The sequence below is a fragment of the Trifolium pratense genome, linkage group LG4, assembly GCF_020283565.1.
Source record: "Trifolium pratense cultivar HEN17-A07 linkage group LG4, ARS_RC_1.1, whole genome shotgun sequence".
In the NCBI taxonomy this organism is placed as follows: domain Eukaryota; kingdom Viridiplantae; phylum Streptophyta; class Magnoliopsida; order Fabales; family Fabaceae; genus Trifolium; species Trifolium pratense.
The window spans coordinates 31,636,803-31,656,027 of record NC_060062.1 but is presented as its reverse complement, the minus strand read 5'-3'; the positions used below and the strand labels follow the sequence as shown (position 1 = coordinate 31,656,027).

Genomic DNA, 19,225 nt, shown 5'->3' with positions numbered 1-19,225 from the left:
TTGATATACTAATTGTGTTATATCAATGCAAGTTATAGGACAAATAGATGACTGTTAAAGCAAAAAGACAAACAACAATTTCCATCGATGGATACTTTCTTATTATTAATATTATCAACATATTTTCCTGTTATTATTTGGGTCAGATGTATAAAAGATTATTGTTTAACCAATCATTAGTTGGTCCAGTAGTGATTGGCGTTGGACTTGGTAGAGAGGACCACGCTTCAAGCGATCAGGAGGGAGCTGGAACCACTTGATGCCAAAACTTACCCCCGAACCAAATTTGGCGGTCCAGTGGGCCAGATACTGGTGGTAGAAACTCGCGCAGACTAGGAGGTCCAGTGGACCGGATATTTGCAGCACCTTTGACCAGTTATACATTGCTCATACTATAAGACACGGAAATGTGGATTATGGTGATTCCCTTTAAATTTCGTGTTATGAATAAAAAATATAGTTTTCTTAAGATTCACATACTAAAGTAGTTTTGCTTCTGTCCTATACACCAATGTCCAAAGAGCAAGTGACGAAACTCGCGCATATAAGCTCTTTTCATTTCATTTTTTAATATTTCAAAATCGAATAATCTCTTTACTTTGCTCAGCTGAGGTTGACTGGCTTATTTTAAAATTATTGTTAATTGTAATGATATGTGAAGCTTCCAGATCAAGTTTTAATTTTCATAATTATTAGGAAATAAAGAGTCAAATAGCTGTTCAACTACATAGGCATTTGTTATGTTTTGAATAGCAGTTTTTTATGTTCTTTGGTCTTCTTATTGCTCTTTAAATATGTATGATGAGCAATTCAATAAAATATAACCTTCCACAAAAATAAAACTCTGTGTTCTCTCTTGTTCTATACATCTACATTCCTTTTAATAACCAACAATTATGTTTGCTTACATTCGTCAAAGAAATATGAAACTCCTTGATGGTGAAAGAGCCTTTTTCTTTCTTCAGCATAATTTCCCTGAAGTTTCATCCAAATTAGTAAGGAAAGTGCTTTAGATATCTTAACTGTTAGAGAAAATGGTTGTTTCTCTGCTTATACAAACCTTGTGAAGTTTCATCTGAAAGTAAAGAAAATGCTTGTGAATACAAACCTTGCTAGCTTGAGAAACATGACGTCCAAATGATGCAGCCGGAGATATGGAGATTTGTGTGTTTTGTTTCATCCATTGTTGGACTCTTATGTTACGATCTAAGCTCTTCCCTCAATCATCTCTTTGGAAACTGGAATTTGTTGAAAGTAGTTGTTTACTGCGGTTTCCGTTTCATTATCTGCCTCGCCATTTTATTTGCAAACACTTGGCCAAACTCGCCAAGTCTCCGGTTCCGTGCTCATTTGGTATTTTCTGTTTTGACAAACACCACTCACTAGTAGAAAAATGACTTTTGGCTAAGAGATTCCACTACAGGTATCTGAATACCAGTAGTGAAATACATTTGACCAAAGGATTCCACTACGGATATTTGTATACCAGTAGTGAAAAGTTCATAGACAAGGGATTTCACTACTGGTTTTCTTAAATCAGTAGTGAAAAGTAGACACGGTGGCAATGTTGTAATTACGTTGAAATTTGTTTTAATTGGATTTCACTACTGATTTGGTATTCACCCGTAGTGGAATCCCTTAACTTAGAATGTATATAGCGCAGAGTACGTGTTCATTTGTTCATTCATTCCTTCCCAATTCCCTTAACGTTTCGCGCAGAACGAATTGAAGAACGAAGTTCACAATCATCAATCATCTTCTCCAGAATGAGTTTCACAAGGTCATCAATCATCAATCATCTTCTTCGTCATTCCCAATCATCTCTCAAATTAGGGCTGATGGATAATTTTCGCAAGTGAACGAATTACCACGTAGTAATAAAAATATCGATCCACAGGGATTGTGTGATTAAACGAGTCTAATAGTGTTCATAAACATGATGCAAAGAATACACCTAAATTGGGGGTTTGGTTTGAATGATGTTGTTTGTACGAAAATGTTGAGAAATCAATTGATTAAGAATGAGGTTGGATCGTCGACAATTCCCTAAACAATGGTATTCACATGCAATTCAATTGTATCGTAATGAATCACTCGAATGTTACAACTAGATCAACAATATGGTGAATCGCAATCTCTTGTCAAAATCCACCCTATCCTCTACCGATACTTCTCCAATCTCTTGGATGGAAGCTACCGGTAGCGGAGTATTTGAAAACGCGTTTATCGTATGCTACATTCTATGTTTCAATCTCTCGACCGGAAACACTCAAATGCACAATGAATTCAGTTCTGATTTCAACTCATATTCTCATACATAATTAAAATCTAAGTTCATTGCAAGATTGATCAGAAATTGTAAAGCATTAAGGATAGAATTTCATTGAATAACATTCATAAGAGAGAGATTCAATACAGATACAATTGATTACATGGAATACATTAGTTTAGTTCCTCATCATGATCCAACCTCAATGGAGATCTAGCCTCTCATCATGGAGTAGCTCAATTCTTGCTCCAACTTCAAGGAATCAGCTCCCATGATGTTGAATGCTTCCAATCTAGCCACCTTTAGCCTCTGGAACACAGGATCAGTCTTCAAATCGTGCCTGGAACTCTCAAGATCAAGATTAGATTCCCAAAATTTCGAACCCCTTTTCAGAAAAACAGAATTCCTTATATAACATCGCAACCACGCCGCGCGTGTAACTTCCTACGCCGCGCGTGGCTGCATCTGAAGCTTCAGGTCTTCAGCACTGGATCCGCGACGCCGCGCGTGATGCATCCCACGCCCCCAGTGTGGTACAAAAGTTCCCATCACGCCGCGCGTGGCCCTGCCTTCACGCCGCGCGTAGTGTAAATGCTGAAAAACCCCTCTCTGGAAGGTGAATTACGCAGCGCGTGGCCTTGCTTCACGCCGGGCGTGGCTTCAATGAAAACTCAGCTCTCCTCAGGGCATCATCACGCTGCGCGTGACCTTTCCACGCCCCCAGCGTAGTTCAATTCAGCACATTCCTGCACAAAATCCTGTTTTCTTGCAATACAAGTAATCATGCATAAGAATTGATTTCTCTTACATTTATTGATTAAAAACTGATAAAATGTATCTAATGTTGCTAAAATAGGTACGGATTAATGAGTGTGACGATCCGTCATCACAACCCCAAACTTAAACCTTTCCTTGTCCTCAAGGAAACAACTTTTACCTCAAGCTTTTGTGTCAAGACCTTGGCATTTTCCTTAAATTCACTAGAATCATACATACGTGAGAATCACCTGATGATCAATGATCCACCTGCAAACAATGCTCAATTGCACAATCGTTCCCGCAAGACATTTTCAAGTAGTTCACACTTTTCGACCAAGGCTCTATGATTTCATCACACTACTCACATACACTCTTCAGTTTTGGTAATTCACTCAACTCAACACATCAATGCAAGTCAACAATAATTTTGCAAGTAGTCTAAGAATTCATTCGGTTCACTTTGTGCACACACATTAGAGGTCTTTTAGGGTTATAACGTGGCTTGGCTAGGGTGGATGATGACATTTTGGATAAGTAGTAGAAAAACTTGGAGTTAGATCCCCCTATTAGTCAAAGAAAATTTTCATAAACCAAACCCTTAATCTTTTGAAACATAGTGGACTAGAGAACATTTTCATTTCAACACACAAGTTTGCAATTCTTTTTGTAACTCAAGGCTATCACTTCTTTTTGCATTTCTTTTCTCTTTTCCTCAACATTCATTTCTTTTTTCTTTATTCTTTCTTTTCTTTCTTCCACATAAAGCCTTGTAACTTTTGAAAATTGTTTTCTCAATTTTTCAAATCAAACTTTGTAAGTTCTCTAGTACCCTCACCCCAAACTTTATTGTTTGCTAATTCCAAAGAGCAACCCCAAACTTAGTGGTGAGCAATGCGCATCAACCACTAATTAGGTGCCTAACCTCCAAGAAAGTCATTCCTTTTTATCATCAAAATTTTCTTAAGGTTGTGCAAAATAACATTTTCTTTTTCAGCTCAAATTGGTTAAGCAAAGGATAATTATATGTAAGGGTGGATAGAAAAGCTCAAAGGTACCAAGGAACATGCCTCGTGTGTGCTACAAAAGTACCAATCAAATAAAAAGACGACAAGCAAAATCGAGAGACAATACATGGGTGGATATCACATATAGAAGAAAAAGGAGTGTTTGGCTCAATACCTCTCGGTTGGGTCGAATCAAAGAACCGGTCAAAAAGTGTGCGTTCCCTTCCTTTGCCTCTTGATCACATGAGTGCAACAAGCTATTGCACTGCAGGTTTCACAAATTACACACGGAGAAAATCATGCAATTGATACTCAAGTAACTAGAAGGAACATGCCAAAGTATTGAAACAAACTCTAAAAGCTAAAACCATTCCACAATCAAACAAGACAAAGTTCAAATTCAAAGTCTAAAATAGTACATCCAGCCAAATCCAAGCAACATCAAATTATTATTACAAACCAACGGAAATAAAGTAAACGAAAGTAAAAAGTAGAGATAGAGTAGTAGAGTAGCAGCAGCAGAAAATCATAACCAAAGACGTCAAACGGTGTCATCCGGCTGGCCAGTGAAGTAATTGGTGAACGGGCTATTCAAGTTCAGATTCAGCCCATCCACATCCAGCATCTCCCTCTCCATAGCAGCTGCCTCATCCTGCTCAACCCGGCGGCGCCTCTCGATCTCCGCCAACTCAGAAGTTCTCAAACCAGAATTGTAAGCTTGCCTGGCCTGGAATGATGTCAGCTCCCTCGCCTGATGTGCCCCCCAATCGGCATCATCCGGATACAAAGTCCCAAAAGTAGGAGGAGGGAAGGTAGAACGGTAAGTCATCGCCTCGGTGTACATGGAAGAGGCGGTATCAAAGTAGAGATTAGGAAGGCCGGAGTATTGTGAAATCTCCATCTGATGTAACATAGAAGCCAGCTGGTTAACATCGTGAGAATAAAGAGGAGGAACCTGCTCCGGCATCTCTCGAGACTCATGTACCGGATGCCCCTGTTGATCCGGATGATCACCATCTTCAAACCTATTGATTTCTTCTTCTTCTCTCAAAGCTTCCTCCCTTGCAGCATTCCCCTCTCCCCGGGGCACAATAGGACCTCTCTCAAACTTTTTGATGAAGTAAGATAATGACAAGGGGCGAACAGGATGAAGATCACCTTCTTGCACATCCATTGGAACATTGTTTGCTCTACACAAAGCAGCAATTAAGTTGCAATGCCCCAAAGTAAAAGTCGGATTCGGATGATTGGCTATTTCATGAAGATCTTTTTGTAACCAATACCCAAGATTAATATATTTCCCTTCAACCAACAATCGGACTGCGTAAGCATTATCAAGCTGAATCTCTGAATTGTTACCAACAACTCTCACATTCTTCAACCAAAATTCACCCCAAGCTCGGTGAATGGGATTAAAACTTGTTAAACTCAACCTTCTAGGGAGAGAAGCTGGTCAGTGGGCTAGCCACCTTGCTCCCGGTCGACACACGATACTCTTCAGTTCCTCCCTAACTTCGATACCACTCTTGTCGATCCTCTCTCTCTCACGCAAGAATTCACACACACCTCCCGCAGCACAACCAAGCAGATTGTTGATAGATTCGAAAGAATAACTCACCTTAACACCTCTAACCACGCAAGTATATTCCGGAAACATTGGTTGATCCGGTAAATAGGCATTTGCAAGAAACTCCCTAACCCACATCTGATTGCCAGGATTAATTTCATCTTTCATCATCAACTTATTAAACTTCTCCCATCCCCTAGACTTAATCTCATTTCCTATCTCAGCTACACCATTTAGCAAATCCTCTCCAAAACCATTATCTTGATTAATAGTAAATGTTCGAATTTGTGTGTACCTTTTCTCATGAACTTCACTGATGAAGTGGGGGTGGACCTGTGGTCGAGTAACATTGCTCCGGCGAGGAGGAGATGCTTGAGCGGACCGCGAAGATTGGCCCTTGCTCGCACTCATCTTTGTCCTTTGTTTCTTTGGTGGTTCTTGTGGGGGATTAGCGTCACTCTTCTTCTTCCCCTTTCCGGTTAGCCGTGTCAACATGGTGATATTATGAAGATTGAAATGGGTTAATTTGGGAAAGTGGTGAAATGAGGGATTTGGAGTGAATTAGGAGTGAGTGAAATGGGTTGTATGTGAATGTGAAGGAGTGGGATGATTGGGAGTGATTAGAGATGAAATTGGAGAGGTTTGGAAGATGAAAAAGGGTTAACAATGGAGTTTACCGTGTGAGCATACGAGTGAATTGATGTTGGTGGTGGTGAAGTGGTTGGGAAGAGGAAGAAATTCAAATTTTACACGTTTTCCTGTGCAGCCACGCCGCGCGTGACCCTTGTTACGCCGCGCGTAGTACAAATTGTAACGGTCAAGAACTTCTTTTATAAAGGCCACGCCGCGCGTAATCACCATCACGCGGCGCGTAATCACTAGTTAGAGAGTCCTTTTTTTCTCCAGGCTTTACGCAGCGCGTGATGCACCCCCACGCCGCGCTTAGTAGATTCTGAAAACTCCTTCCTCTGTACTGAAAGAGCACGCCGCGCGTGATTGTGCTGCGCCCCCGGCGTAGTTAAGCTCTGTTTTGCCCTGTTTTGCTTCAGTCCTTGCTTCTGCTGCATATCTACCTACATACTTCAAAAACACAACAAACTAAATCATTAGAACCCGTTGGGTTGCCTCCCAACCAGCGCTTGTTTAACGTCCCGATGCTTGACGTTCCATGCCCCTAAGGGTTAAGGAAAAGTAGTGCCACCATGTGGCAAATAGTGTGCATTCCAAGGTAACTTAAGGGCATCTTTAACAATATGATCATAAACCTGGATTTTAAAGCATTGTGGGTCTCCATCATCACATGTCATCTTATCAAAGACATTGAATGTAACCTGCTGATCATCGGTCCTTAGCATGAGTTCACCCATCTCCACATCGATTAAGGCTCGGCTAGTTGCTAAGAAGGGTCTACCAAGTAGCAAAGGTTCCCACTCCCTAGTTTCTTCTATGTCCAAAACCACAAAATCTGCGGGAAACACAAATTCAGCAACTCTAACCAACACATCATAGAGAATACCTTCCGGATGCACAATTGATCTATCCGCCAAAGAGAGACTCATCTTTGTCGGTTTGCTACCGCTCCCGGTATCTTCTTCATCATTGATAACGGCATCAGATTAATGCTAGCACCCAAATCACACAAAGTCTTTTCAATAGTGAGATTTCCAATAGAGCATGTAATTGTAAAGCTCCCCGGATCTTTCTTTTTCTGAGGTAGCTTCCTTTGGATGAGGGCGCTGCACTCTTCCGTCATACTTACCATTTCATCATCTAGTGGTTTTCTTTTCTTTGTGAGCAGCTCCTTCAAAAACTTTGCATAACTTGGCATTTGCTCCAATGCCTCAACTAATGGTATAGCCATCTCAAGCTTGTTCAACACCTTCATGAACTTCTTGAACTCCTTTTCTCGCTCAAGATTCTTAACTTTCTTTCTCCTAGGATAAGGCATCCTAGCATATGGCGATTCATCAATTCCCTTACCTTTCTCAACCTTCTTGCTCTCTTTTTCTTTTATCTCCCTCTGTTTTTCAACTTCTTCTTCCTCATCCTCACTAATATCCACTTCCTTAGACATAATTTCATTTTTCATTTCTCCCTCATGTCTCTCATTTTCAACTACAACCTCTTGCTTATTTTCAACCTCTCCCTCAATGACCTTCTTTTTCAAAGGCTTCTCCACAGCTGGCCTTTCCGGTATCTCTCTACTCCTCAAAGTGATTCCATTGCAAGTTTCATTTTTCGGATTATCATGAGTGTTTCCACCGAAACCTCCTTGGTTTTGCAACATTGAAAACTGTCTTGAGAGTTGACCCATTTGCACCTCAAGATTCTTTATAGAAGCTTCATGATTCTTGTTAGAGGTTGCTTGACTCGATTTCATCGCTTCAAAGTTGCTTTGGGTCATGAGCATGAACTGATTTAGAGTCTCTTCCATCCTTGATGGAGGCCTTTGCTGCTGTTGCGGTGCACCTTGACCTTGCATATTGTTCCCCCACCCGGACCCGTTGTTATTGTTGTTGTACGGCTTCCGGAAATTGGCTAAGTAGCGAGCTTCCTCTGAACCCTCCGGGAAACATCCGCCATTTGGGTGGTCCTGCAAACAAAAATCACAACGCACATTGTCAATTTTACCTACTGGATAAGTTTGAACTTGTGGATTGGACAGCAGCTTCATCATTGCTTCCATTTGGCTAGTCATTAGCTTTTGCTGTGCTAATAGGGCTGTTTGAGTATCCAATTCCAACACTCCGCCTCTCTTTTTAGCTCCTCTATCATTAGTAGCTCTATACTCGTTTTGAGCCATACTTTCCACCAACTCTCTTGCTTCAGCCTCGTCCCTATTTTTCAGCGAACCACCGGCTGATGCGTCAAGTATCATGCGCGTTTGCGCCCTCAAGCCTTGGGTGAACATTTGCATCTGATTGTGGCCGTCGAAACCATGATTCGGGCACCTTTTAAGACAAACTTTGAACCTTTCCCAAGCATCATAGAGCGTCTCCCCATCCGCTTGCTCGAAGTTGCTAATTTCAGCCCTTCTTTCCAAAAACATATGAATAGGGAAGTAGCGGTCTAAGAACTTCCGCTCAAGTTGTCTCCATGTCTCAATAGTTCCGGCCGGTATTGTGTCCAACCAATCCTTAGCACGGCCGGTGAGAGAGTGCTTGAACAACCTAAGTCTTTTATTCGATTCACTTACCCCCGGTGGGTCGGTATAATCGCAAGCCTCATAGAAATGTGATAAATGTAGGTTGGGACATTGGGATTCCGATCCGGAGTAGGGGTTTTCTTTGAGTGCGGATAAGACAGTATTCTTAATGTCAAACGAAACCGGGTTTGCCGGTTGAAAACCCTGATTGGCTAGGGCGTCATTATCTCTCCGCCCATAGTCACCAAGAGTACGTCTTTGTGGTTGAGGAACCGGTGGAACGTGGACCGGTGGATCCTGCTCTTCTTCCATTGTGGCTGAACTCTGTCCTTGACAGTCCGGTGTACCACCTAGCAAAGCATTTCCTCTTGAAGCTTGAGCTTCCCTTGTTGCCTTCCGAATTGCGCGAGCTGTCTTTTCAATTTCTGGATCGAACTGCAGCTCAATGGGACCTGTCCTCCGCATGCACAAGGAAACACACAAGTAGAACGCTCCGGGAGAAAAATATAAAACAGAAAATTAAGGAAAACACAGAAAATATGACACTATTGCCTTGTCGAATCAATCACAATCCCCGGCAACGGCGCCAAAAACTTGATGGATAATTTTCGCAAGTGAACGAATTACCACGTAGTAATAAAAATATCGATCCACAGGGATTGTGTGATTAAACGAGTCTAATAGTGTTCATAAACATGATGCAAAGAATACACCTAAATTGGGGGTTTGGTTTGAATGATGTTGTTTGTACGAAAATGTTGAGAAATCAATTGATTAAGAATGAGGTTGGATCGTCGACAATTCCCTAAACAATGGTATTCACATGCAATTCAATTGTATCGTAATGAATCACTCGAATGTTACAACTAGATCAACAATATGGTGAATCGCAATCTCTTGTCAAAATCCACCCTATCCTCTACCGATACTTCTCCAATCTCTTGGATGGAAGCTACCGGTAGCGGAGTATTTGAAAACGCGTTGATCGTATGCTACATTCTATGTTTCAATCTCTCGACCGGAAACACTCAAATGCACAATGAATTCAGTTCTGATTTCAACTCATATTCTCATACATAATTAAAATCTAAGTTCATTGCAAGATTGATCAGAAATTGTAAAACATTAAGGATAGAATTTCATTGAATAACATTCATAAGAGAGAGATTCAATACAGATACAATTGATTACATGTAATACATTAGTTTAGTTCCTCATCATGATCCAACCTCAATGGAGATCTAGCCTCTCATCGTGGAGTAGCTCAATTCTTGCTCCAACTTCAAGGAATCAGCTCCCATGATGTTGAATGCTTCCAATCTAGCCACCTTTAGCCTCTGGAACACAGGATCAGTCTTCAAATCGTGCCTGGAACTCTCAAGATCAAGATCAGATTCCCAAAATTTCGAACCCCTTTTCAGAAAAACAGAATTCCTTATATAACATTGCAACCACGCCGCGCATGTAACTTTCTACGCCACGCGTGGCTGCATCTGAAGCTTCAGGTCTTCAGCACTGGATCCGCGACGCCGCGCGTGATGCATCCCACGCCCCCAGCGTGGTACAAAAGTTCCCATCACGCCGCGCGTGGCCCTGCCTTCACGCCGCGCGTAGTGTAAATGCTGAAAAACCCCTCTCTGGAAGGTGAATTACGCAGCGCGTGGCCTTGCTTCACGCCGGGCGTGGCTTCAATGAAAACTCAGCTCTCCTCAGGGCATCATCACGCTGCGCGTGACCTTTCCACGCCCCCAACGTAGTTCAATTCAGCACATTCCTGCACAAAATCCTGTTTTCTTGCAATACAAGTAATCATGCATAAGAATTGATTTCTCTTACATTTATTGATTAAAAACTGATAAAATGTATCTAATGTTGCTAAAATAGGTACGGATTAATGAGTGTGACGATCTGTCATCAAGGGCACAATCGGAACGACGAACTTCACAATCGGAACGACGAACTTCATCTTCTCCAGAACGAGTTTACTTTCGGTACGTTCAATTCTTCCTCCAAATTTCTTTTTATCTAATTTAATCATATCAATGTTAAGATTTCTCAAAATTTCTTTGTATGTAGAATGACGAAGAAGACGAGTGTTCTTCATTCTTTGTCGCCAAATACCCAAATCCCTAAATCCCAAATCCCTAATTCTCTTTGAAATCCCTAAATTCCAAATCCCTAAATCGTTTTTTATGATTATTAACTTAATTGTTTTGATTATTGTTGGGTTTTTTTTTGTTGGTTACATATTGTTGGGTTTTTTGTTTAGCACTGATTTTGTTTTGGACGAGGAAACAGTTTTGTTGTTTTCTTGTTGAAGATTCAGTGCTTATAGGAAAAGCTTGTTTCTGATTAACATGAAAATGTTTTCAGAAATTTTGGTGGATTTGTTGTAATTGGGAATTTAACATTTTGATTGTACTATGTGAGTAGCACCCTCCATTCAATTTTATTTTTTAAGTTATATAGCAGATTCATATACTTGCTATTGAAGTTGTGGCAAGTTCATTGATTTCCAATGTAATGGATATGAAACAGTGTACATGCCAAAAAAGACTCATTTTTAGTAATATAGAAAGTAGGATGATGACCTTTGTAGTTAAATGAGTTTAATTCTTAGTTCAAAGAAAACGAGGCAGGGGGTTTGATAGTGAGGCTTGGGTAGTTTAGGATGATAATATACATAATCTTGGTTTAGTTCTTATAAATTAAATTATAATAATTGGAGTAATAAGAGTTATATCACTGGTTTGCCATTGGATGTTGTTGAGTCAATTTGTTTATCAAGTGTGTAGTAGCTTTGGAATAGTACTTGTATGTAGGAATTATTTCTTTATGTAGTTGTAGTGCTATATCACGATGAATAATATACTGTCAAACATAGCAGTATACTCACTAGTGACTGAAGTGGTTTAATTACTCTTTTACTGTGATATAAAACTAAGCTGAGTTATATGTTGTTGATAGGCTGATTGTAAGCCGAATAAATGATGTCGAGTTTAACAGAGTCATTAAATGTCCCATTGGTATGCAGATTGTGTTTTTAAGTACTCTGGTTAAGCTGAATTCATGTGTTTAATTGTATTGATTTTAAGGTTAAATCTTGAAAATTATTCTTCAATATAAAAAGTCAATACCTGTCAGAGCTTCTAGAGGAAGACAGACTTACCTCTAGACTGCGGTGCTCGTATGTTCAAAGGCTGAAACAAACAAAGGTTCTCCTTGTTCTTGACGATGTGAACACTTCAAATTTAACTATAGAGCCTTCTAACTTCGGCCATGGTAGTAGAATCATTTTGACTAGTAGAGACATGAAAGTGCTTCGGAATGCTAATGCAGATGAGATATACATAGTCAAGGAGATGTGTTTTCAAGATTCACTACGGCTCTTCAGCTTAAATGCATTTAAACAAAACTATCCCACAAATAATGCTTATGAGGACTTGTCAAAAAATCTGGTATCAAACTATGCTAAAGGGGTTCCACTAGCTCTAAAGGAGTTAGGCTCATCACTTTCTGGTGAAACAATGGATGCATGGAAAAGTCAGTTGCAAAAGTTGGAAAAATTTCCCAATAAGAATATTTTTGACAGATTTAAATCAAGTTATTATGATGGGCTTGATCCCCTAGAGAAGGACATTTTTCTTGATATAGCTTGCTTCTATACAGGACAATTGGTATATGATGTAGCACATACCCTACATAGTTGTGGTTTCTATCCTGTCACTGGACTGAATGTTCTTATAGATAGGGGCATTATATCTATTTCAGAAGATAGAATTGTGATGCATTATCTAATACAAAAAATGGGACAAGAAATTGTTCGTCGGCAGTCTGGAAATGATCCTGGAAATCGGACTCGATTATGGAATCCGGAAGATATTTATCATGTTTTAATAAACAAGGTATGTATCTAACATTTCTGCATATAACTTAAATATCAATGATATAAAGTTAAATATATTTTTAGTCTTTAGTCTTTGTACTCACTTTTTAGTCACTACAGACAGATTATAAGATTAGATAATTTTATTTCTTAGTTTTGTGATTTGTTGGACTGAAAAGTGAATACAGATTACAGAACTACAAACAAAATTCAATTCTTTACCTATATATTTAATTGGTCTCTGTCTGCTAATTCTTCACGTTTTAATTCTTTTAGGGGTCAAATGCAATCCGGTGTATATTCCTGGACATTTGCAAAATATATAAGGTTCAACTACAAGCTGACACTTTCCAAATGATGAATAATCTTAGAATACTTCAGTTTTATAAGCATTTTCCGCAAGGCAACTCGAATGTGATCTTGCGAGAAGCTATTGAAAACCTTTCTCGTACGTTAACATTTCTTTGTCCAAAACACCTCGTCATAATTTATATGCGTGAAAGCGATCTTGAGAAACTTTGGGAGGGAGATGATCAGGTATTTTTTCAAGCTACATGTTACATTTGTTTGCATTTTATTGATGGACAAAGTCCTTAATTTCTAATATCATGATTGTATGATGATTGAATGTAAAAAATAAATTTATCAGGCCCTTAATCATATATTTTTTGTTATCAGGATTTACCAAATTTGAAAAGACTTGATCTTAGTCGTTCTAAGAAGCTTATTAAAGTTCCAGACCTATCGCTATCTCCAAATATTGAAGAAGTAATTCTTAGTGGTTGTGAAAGCTTGACTGAAGTTTCCTCCTCGAGTTTCCTCAGCAAGCTTAACTGTTTGTGTTTAAATGGTTGTGTTCAGCTTAAGAGTTTGCATCTTCCAAGGAATGTTCTGTCGCGAAATCTTGGATTAGTTGTTCTTTATGATTGTGCCAAGCTTGAACTATTAAATGGTTTAATTGTATTTAATAGTGATTAATATTGACAAATGCAGGAATTTTGAGGTTTAAAATTAGTCTAATGTTTGTGGTTTTGGTTGCAGGGACAGTTACCAGTATTTCATGTTTTGTAGCACTTGGAATTGGAGGTGGTATTAATGGGCTCTCTGCTTGTTCCCTCTCCTCAAAGATGCTGGTGCTTTGTGGCTTTAGATGATTTTGAATTTAGTTTCTTAGTCATTAGACTTGGAATTAATTAGTGATAATGTTAAGCACTGACTTTTAATGTGTTGCATGTAACTTGTTAGCTTGTTAGGAATTGACAATGACTTGTGGAAAATAATATTCGGAATTATGTCAATTTTCTTGTGCGTTATTAGCTACTAGTAATTTTGTTGTGCGTTATTAGCTACCAGTGACTTGAAATTATGTTGTATAATTTCTGCGCCGGAAAAGTGTAGACGATATAATTAATGCACAGGAAGCTACAAAAAAACAAAAAATAAAATAAAAATAAAACTAACATACCACTACTGATATTTATAATAAACAGACGTGAAAACTAAGCATACCACTACGGGTAAAGGTAATGACCCGTAGTGGAATCCCCATTTCTTTAAAAAAAAAACTGGAAACCATACATACCACTACGGATATTCGTAAATACCCGTAGTGGAATCCCCAATTCTTTAAAAAAAAAACTGGAAAACCATACATACCACTACGAATATGTGTAAATACCCGTAGTGGAATCCCCATGATTTATATTAAAAAAATTTGAAAACATACATACCACTACTGGTATTCATTATAACCGACGTGGAATCTCATACATACCACTACAGGTAATTGGAAAACCCGACGTGGAAAGTCCATAATTTTAAATAATAATTAAAGAAGAAATATACATACCACGACGGGTATTAAAAGACCCGACGTGGAAAGTCTGGACTTACAACGACGCCAGCATTCACTACGGCCACGGCCAGTAGTGGAAAGTCCGTTTGGCCAGTAGTGGAATCCCCTTTCTGCACTAGTGACTGTTTTCTCCTTTTTCTTTGATAAAGCTAATGCAAAACCAGATGCATATATTCTGATTTCGTTTGCTGCTTTTGCTATCATGTCGCTTTGTCTATATTTGTTTTGCTGATATTTCACTATACAACTCATGAAGATGAAATTAATTTTAGTCATTTTTAGAGTGAGTTTAAGTTATTCTCTCATCATTCTTCGATTTTATTTGGCTGCTGCAATAGAAAGTGTCAATCTTGGACTCCCAATCCAAGACCAACATCCTCTAGTCACTCAAGTCCATGAAAACTCTCATCTTATCCTGCCACAACCATTGATTCTGAAAGTGCTCCAATTATGAATTCTGGTGCCCTTCAAGAAAACGTTTATCTTATCCAACCACAAGAAACCATTAATTCAGAAAGTGCTCTAATTATTAATTTTGGTGAAGGCAATTCGAGGAACAGGTGGAAGGAAGTTCGAGATGTTATCCATAATTTAAATTTCATGAAAATGCTAAAAGCAAGCCTAGCAAGAATTGAGGAAGCAAATGGGGGTACCCATCTTCTTTTATAGCCAACCATCTTAGCCATTAGCCTAACATCATGTCCCCAATGTTTCCTCTATTACACAATATGCACAAGGTTCCACCACGGATGCAGAGAGGCTCGAAGCTCCTAAAACAGTGTAATGCTAAGAATAAATTTATTAGATTGATTTCTAGCCGGAGTGTAATTCCAGCTATTGCTATTTTATCAGTAGCGCTGCCTAGGCATAAGTAGTAGTTGTTCTCACTTTGGAGTTGGAGAAAGCGCGTGACTTTGCGTTGCTCTCTCACTATCAACTCCAGCTAACATCTAGTATTCACTTCCACATCTCGGGTTCTTCTCGCCAACTTCAACTACTTTTGTGACATCTTTTGGTCTTGTTTAAATTATCTTTTTTTAGTGTGTAGGCATCTGAGATAAATGTTCTTACTTTTGAAAATATAGTAGAGACAAGAGGTGCATACTAGTGTGCTGCCACAAAGAAATGTGATGCATGCATTTGTAATGTAATGAAAGTATTATGTACTGAATAAAGGATATTTAATCCCAGGAATCTTAACTTAATTGTATATGAAATAAATCATGATTATCCATTAAAAAATGAAAATGCAAGGTGGACAAGTGTAAGTAGCATACAAGAATGGAGGATTCAAAGCTTTAACGTTATTCCTCCAGAGTTCTTGAACACGAAGAAATCATTGGGCGAAAGGTTGGACTCACCAAGAAGAGTATTTACCAGCAGCTGATTATTTTTGGTATCTTTTGAATATGATTCCTCTAATTTTATATACTACCAATGTCATATTTTAAAAACCATCCAATGGATCGTGGTTGAACCGAGTTCATGGCCTTTATAACAAATAACATTCAAATTAAAGTTATGAAACTTAATTTGCAATGTCTTAGAGTGAAAATTATCAGTAGAGGAACTTAGTCAACAAGAGAAAAAATGTGGAGTCAAAGTTAGTTTGAAATAGTCAAATAAATAGTACCCCACATACTGATGGAACTTGCCTCGGAACTGATTAGAACTTTCCTGGAAATGATAAACAGCTTTGGTCCCTAATTGTCTTCAAGTTTCAGCTGATATAGATATAGCTTCTCACAGCCAAAGTCAATTGTTACACACTTTAGACAACGTGACAAATATCCAAATCCGGAGATTGTTGATGCAGCCAAAGGTGTGGAGATTTGTGGGATTTGCTTCATCTGTTGTTGGACTTCTCTGTTATGCTCTCAGCTCATCCTTCATTATCTCTTTGGAGATTGGAATCTGTTGAAGATTTTCCTTTATAGTGGTATCAGCTTCATCATCAGCCTCATGGTTTTATTTGCAAACATATGGCAACACTCAACAAGTTTTCGGTTCAAATCTCACACAGCTTTTTTGGTATTAACAATCACCTCACTATATTCGTTTTTCTTCGATAAAGTTGTGACTGGAAAACCAGATGCCTATAGTCTTATTTCATGTTCTTCCTTTGCTATCATGTTACTCAGTTTATCGAGGCAAAATGAGTGCGGATTTGAAGTTGATCTTTTCTACTTTTTTCTTGGATGTCTAATTGTGCAACTCATGAAGATTAAATTGTTGTTATTCATTCTTGGAGCAGGTTTCAGCTACTTGCTTATTATTCTTCGTTCATCCTTTCCTTCGTTAGACGTAGCACGAGATAATGAATTCCCTGGAATCGAAGATGAAAATTTTGTAGTTATAGAAGGCCATTTACATTCACCACAACTGGCTAGTAATAATATTGGCAGTATGGTGGCGAACCTCAGTACTTGTCTGAAGGCACTTCAACTAGAAAATTCAAATCTCATCGAAATACTTCTGGAGAAGTTGGAAGAATACCGTAGTGATGATTCTGAATTGGCGGTTTTTGACCCCGAGTTCATGATCAACGCCTTTCCACCTGAAACCATCGACAACATTCACAAAACAGCGAAGATGATGGTTAGCACCGGGTTTGAAAGGGAATTCAGTGACATGTATAGCCTTTGCCGAAGGGAATGTTTGGTTGAAAGCCTCTCAAGATTATGGTTCCAGAAACTCAGCTTTGAAGGCCTTCAGATGTTGTCATGGAAGGAAATGGAAGACAATATTAAAAGGTGGATTAAAGTTTTCAAAGTTACTTTGAACATATTGTTACCCACTGAACGGCAACTCTGAGATCAGGTTTTCTTTGGATTCTCCGCCGCCGCTGATTTATCCTTCACAGATGTTTGCATGGAATCCACACTTCAGCTTCTGAGTTTCACCAAAGCTATGGCCATCATAAGACGATCACATGAACCTGAACAGTTGTTTAGAGTCCTTGAGTTGTTTGAAACTATGCGTGATATAATTCCAGAGTTTAAATCTCTGTTCCGCGGTCAATACAGTGGATCGCTGCAGAACGAAGTAGCCACAATTTGGAAGAGATTGGGGGAAGGAATCAAAGGCATTTTCATGGAGTTGGAGAATATGATTCGCTATGATGCGGCCCAATCGGCTATTCTCTCTGGTGGGATTCATCCAATTACCCGTTATGTGATGAACCACCTCCGTGCCGCAAGTAGGTCACGGAAGACATTGGAGCAAGTGTTTGAGGATAGAGTGAATTCCTCTTTCTCTCTTTCAGTGCAGATAGGTTTGATTATGGAGCTATTAAACAGAAATTTAGAAGCCAAATCCAAAATCTACAAGGATCCTACTTTGTGCTATGTTTTCTTGATGAATAACTGCAGGTACATTCTTCTACATATCAAAGACAGTGAATTGGGAAGCATTTTAGGTGATGCTGTGATCCAAAAACACACAGCAAAAGTTCGGCTGCATCATGCGAACTATCAAAGTAACTCATGGAATAAGATGTTGGAGTTCTTGAAGTTGGACACCAATGCATCAATGCAACCTAATGAGGAAGCAAATTCAATGAAAATGAAGTTAAAATCATTCAACATGCACTTTGAGAAAATATGCAGGGTTCAATCTTCATGGTTTATCTTTGATAAACATCTTAAGAAAGAAATTATAACTTCCATTGTGAAAGACTTGTTGCCAGCTTATGCAAAATTCATTAGAAGGTTTCAGAGAGTTCTTCAGCTTGGTAAGAATGCCGATAAATATATTAAGTATGAAATGGAAGATATCGCAAGAGGTCTCGACAATTTGTTTCAGGGAAGAGGTAAATCCAATTAATTATCATCACATACATATTTGTTTATAAATATCTATTTTAAGAAAGTGAATAATGCTAAAATATTATTTGATGAATCTATAAAAAATTTCTACAGACCGTGCATTATTGATTAGTTTGTTCTTTTTTTTCGTCATTGTTGAATATATAAATCTTTCTCCTTTTTGTTCTGATTGTTATGGACATACTTTTGTTGACTCTGGTGACATTTTGAAAAACCAACATAGTATTGGCCGAACAAACAATTACTGTGTTGATAGTAGTGATGACAACAAATATGACAATTTCTGTGAGATTGTTGGTGAGGAAGTCGCTGGTATCGTAGAGAGTCATGAAATTGACAGTAAATGAGGATTGCGATCTATGAAACACGGACACAAACATGGTCACCGGACACAAAACCGACATTGATACCATAGTTTCAAATTCCAATATTACTGGTGCGGAGCCTCCACAACCGAGATGTATCCAATAGCTTTACAATGATAACGGAAACTATCAACCACCAATGTTAACTTCAAAATCAAAAGGACCCAAATTGATTTCATGCACCAAACATAAAGCAGACAGAAAACCAAGAGCTCAAAAGTAAATTAACTTCATTAAATTGAGATCTGCGACTGTACGTTAACTTCTACTGCATATTATTTAATGTGATCTGTAACTACATTAACTAAATTTGAGATCTTTTGTTTAAATCGGCGTGTGCATGTGAGGGGTTTCTTATTTCCTACAAAAGAAAAAAAAAATAAATAAAAAAGTATTCCTCTAATAATGTACTTTCATTTTAGTTCAGGAATCTGTGACTGTACGTTAACTTCTACTGCATACTATTTAATGAATGTGAAGTGTTTGGAACATTGCGAGTTTGTGCATAATTGCGAAGAAAATTATGGACGTGCTGATGCGATAGTTAC

At 38.6% G+C, this 19,225-nt stretch overlaps 1 protein-coding gene and 1 pseudogene across 1 annotated transcript; both read left to right on the top strand.

Annotated features, from left to right (window-relative positions):
* The first annotated feature begins 13,101 nt into the window (after positions 1-13,101).
* LOC123923503 (disease resistance protein RML1B) lies at positions 13,102-13,928 on the top strand. Its single transcript, XM_045976191.1, has 2 exons — positions 13,102-13,167; positions 13,309-13,928. Exons 1-2 carry the CDS (start codon positions 13,123-13,125, stop codon positions 13,606-13,608), a joined length of 345 nt encoding a protein of 114 aa, XP_045832147.1. The 5' UTR covers positions 13,102-13,122; the 3' UTR covers positions 13,609-13,928.
* Positions 13,929-16,275: 2,347 nt separating this feature from the next.
* Positions 16,276-18,531, top strand: LOC123923495 (annotated as a pseudogene).
* The last annotated feature ends 694 nt before the right edge of the window (positions 18,532-19,225 follow it).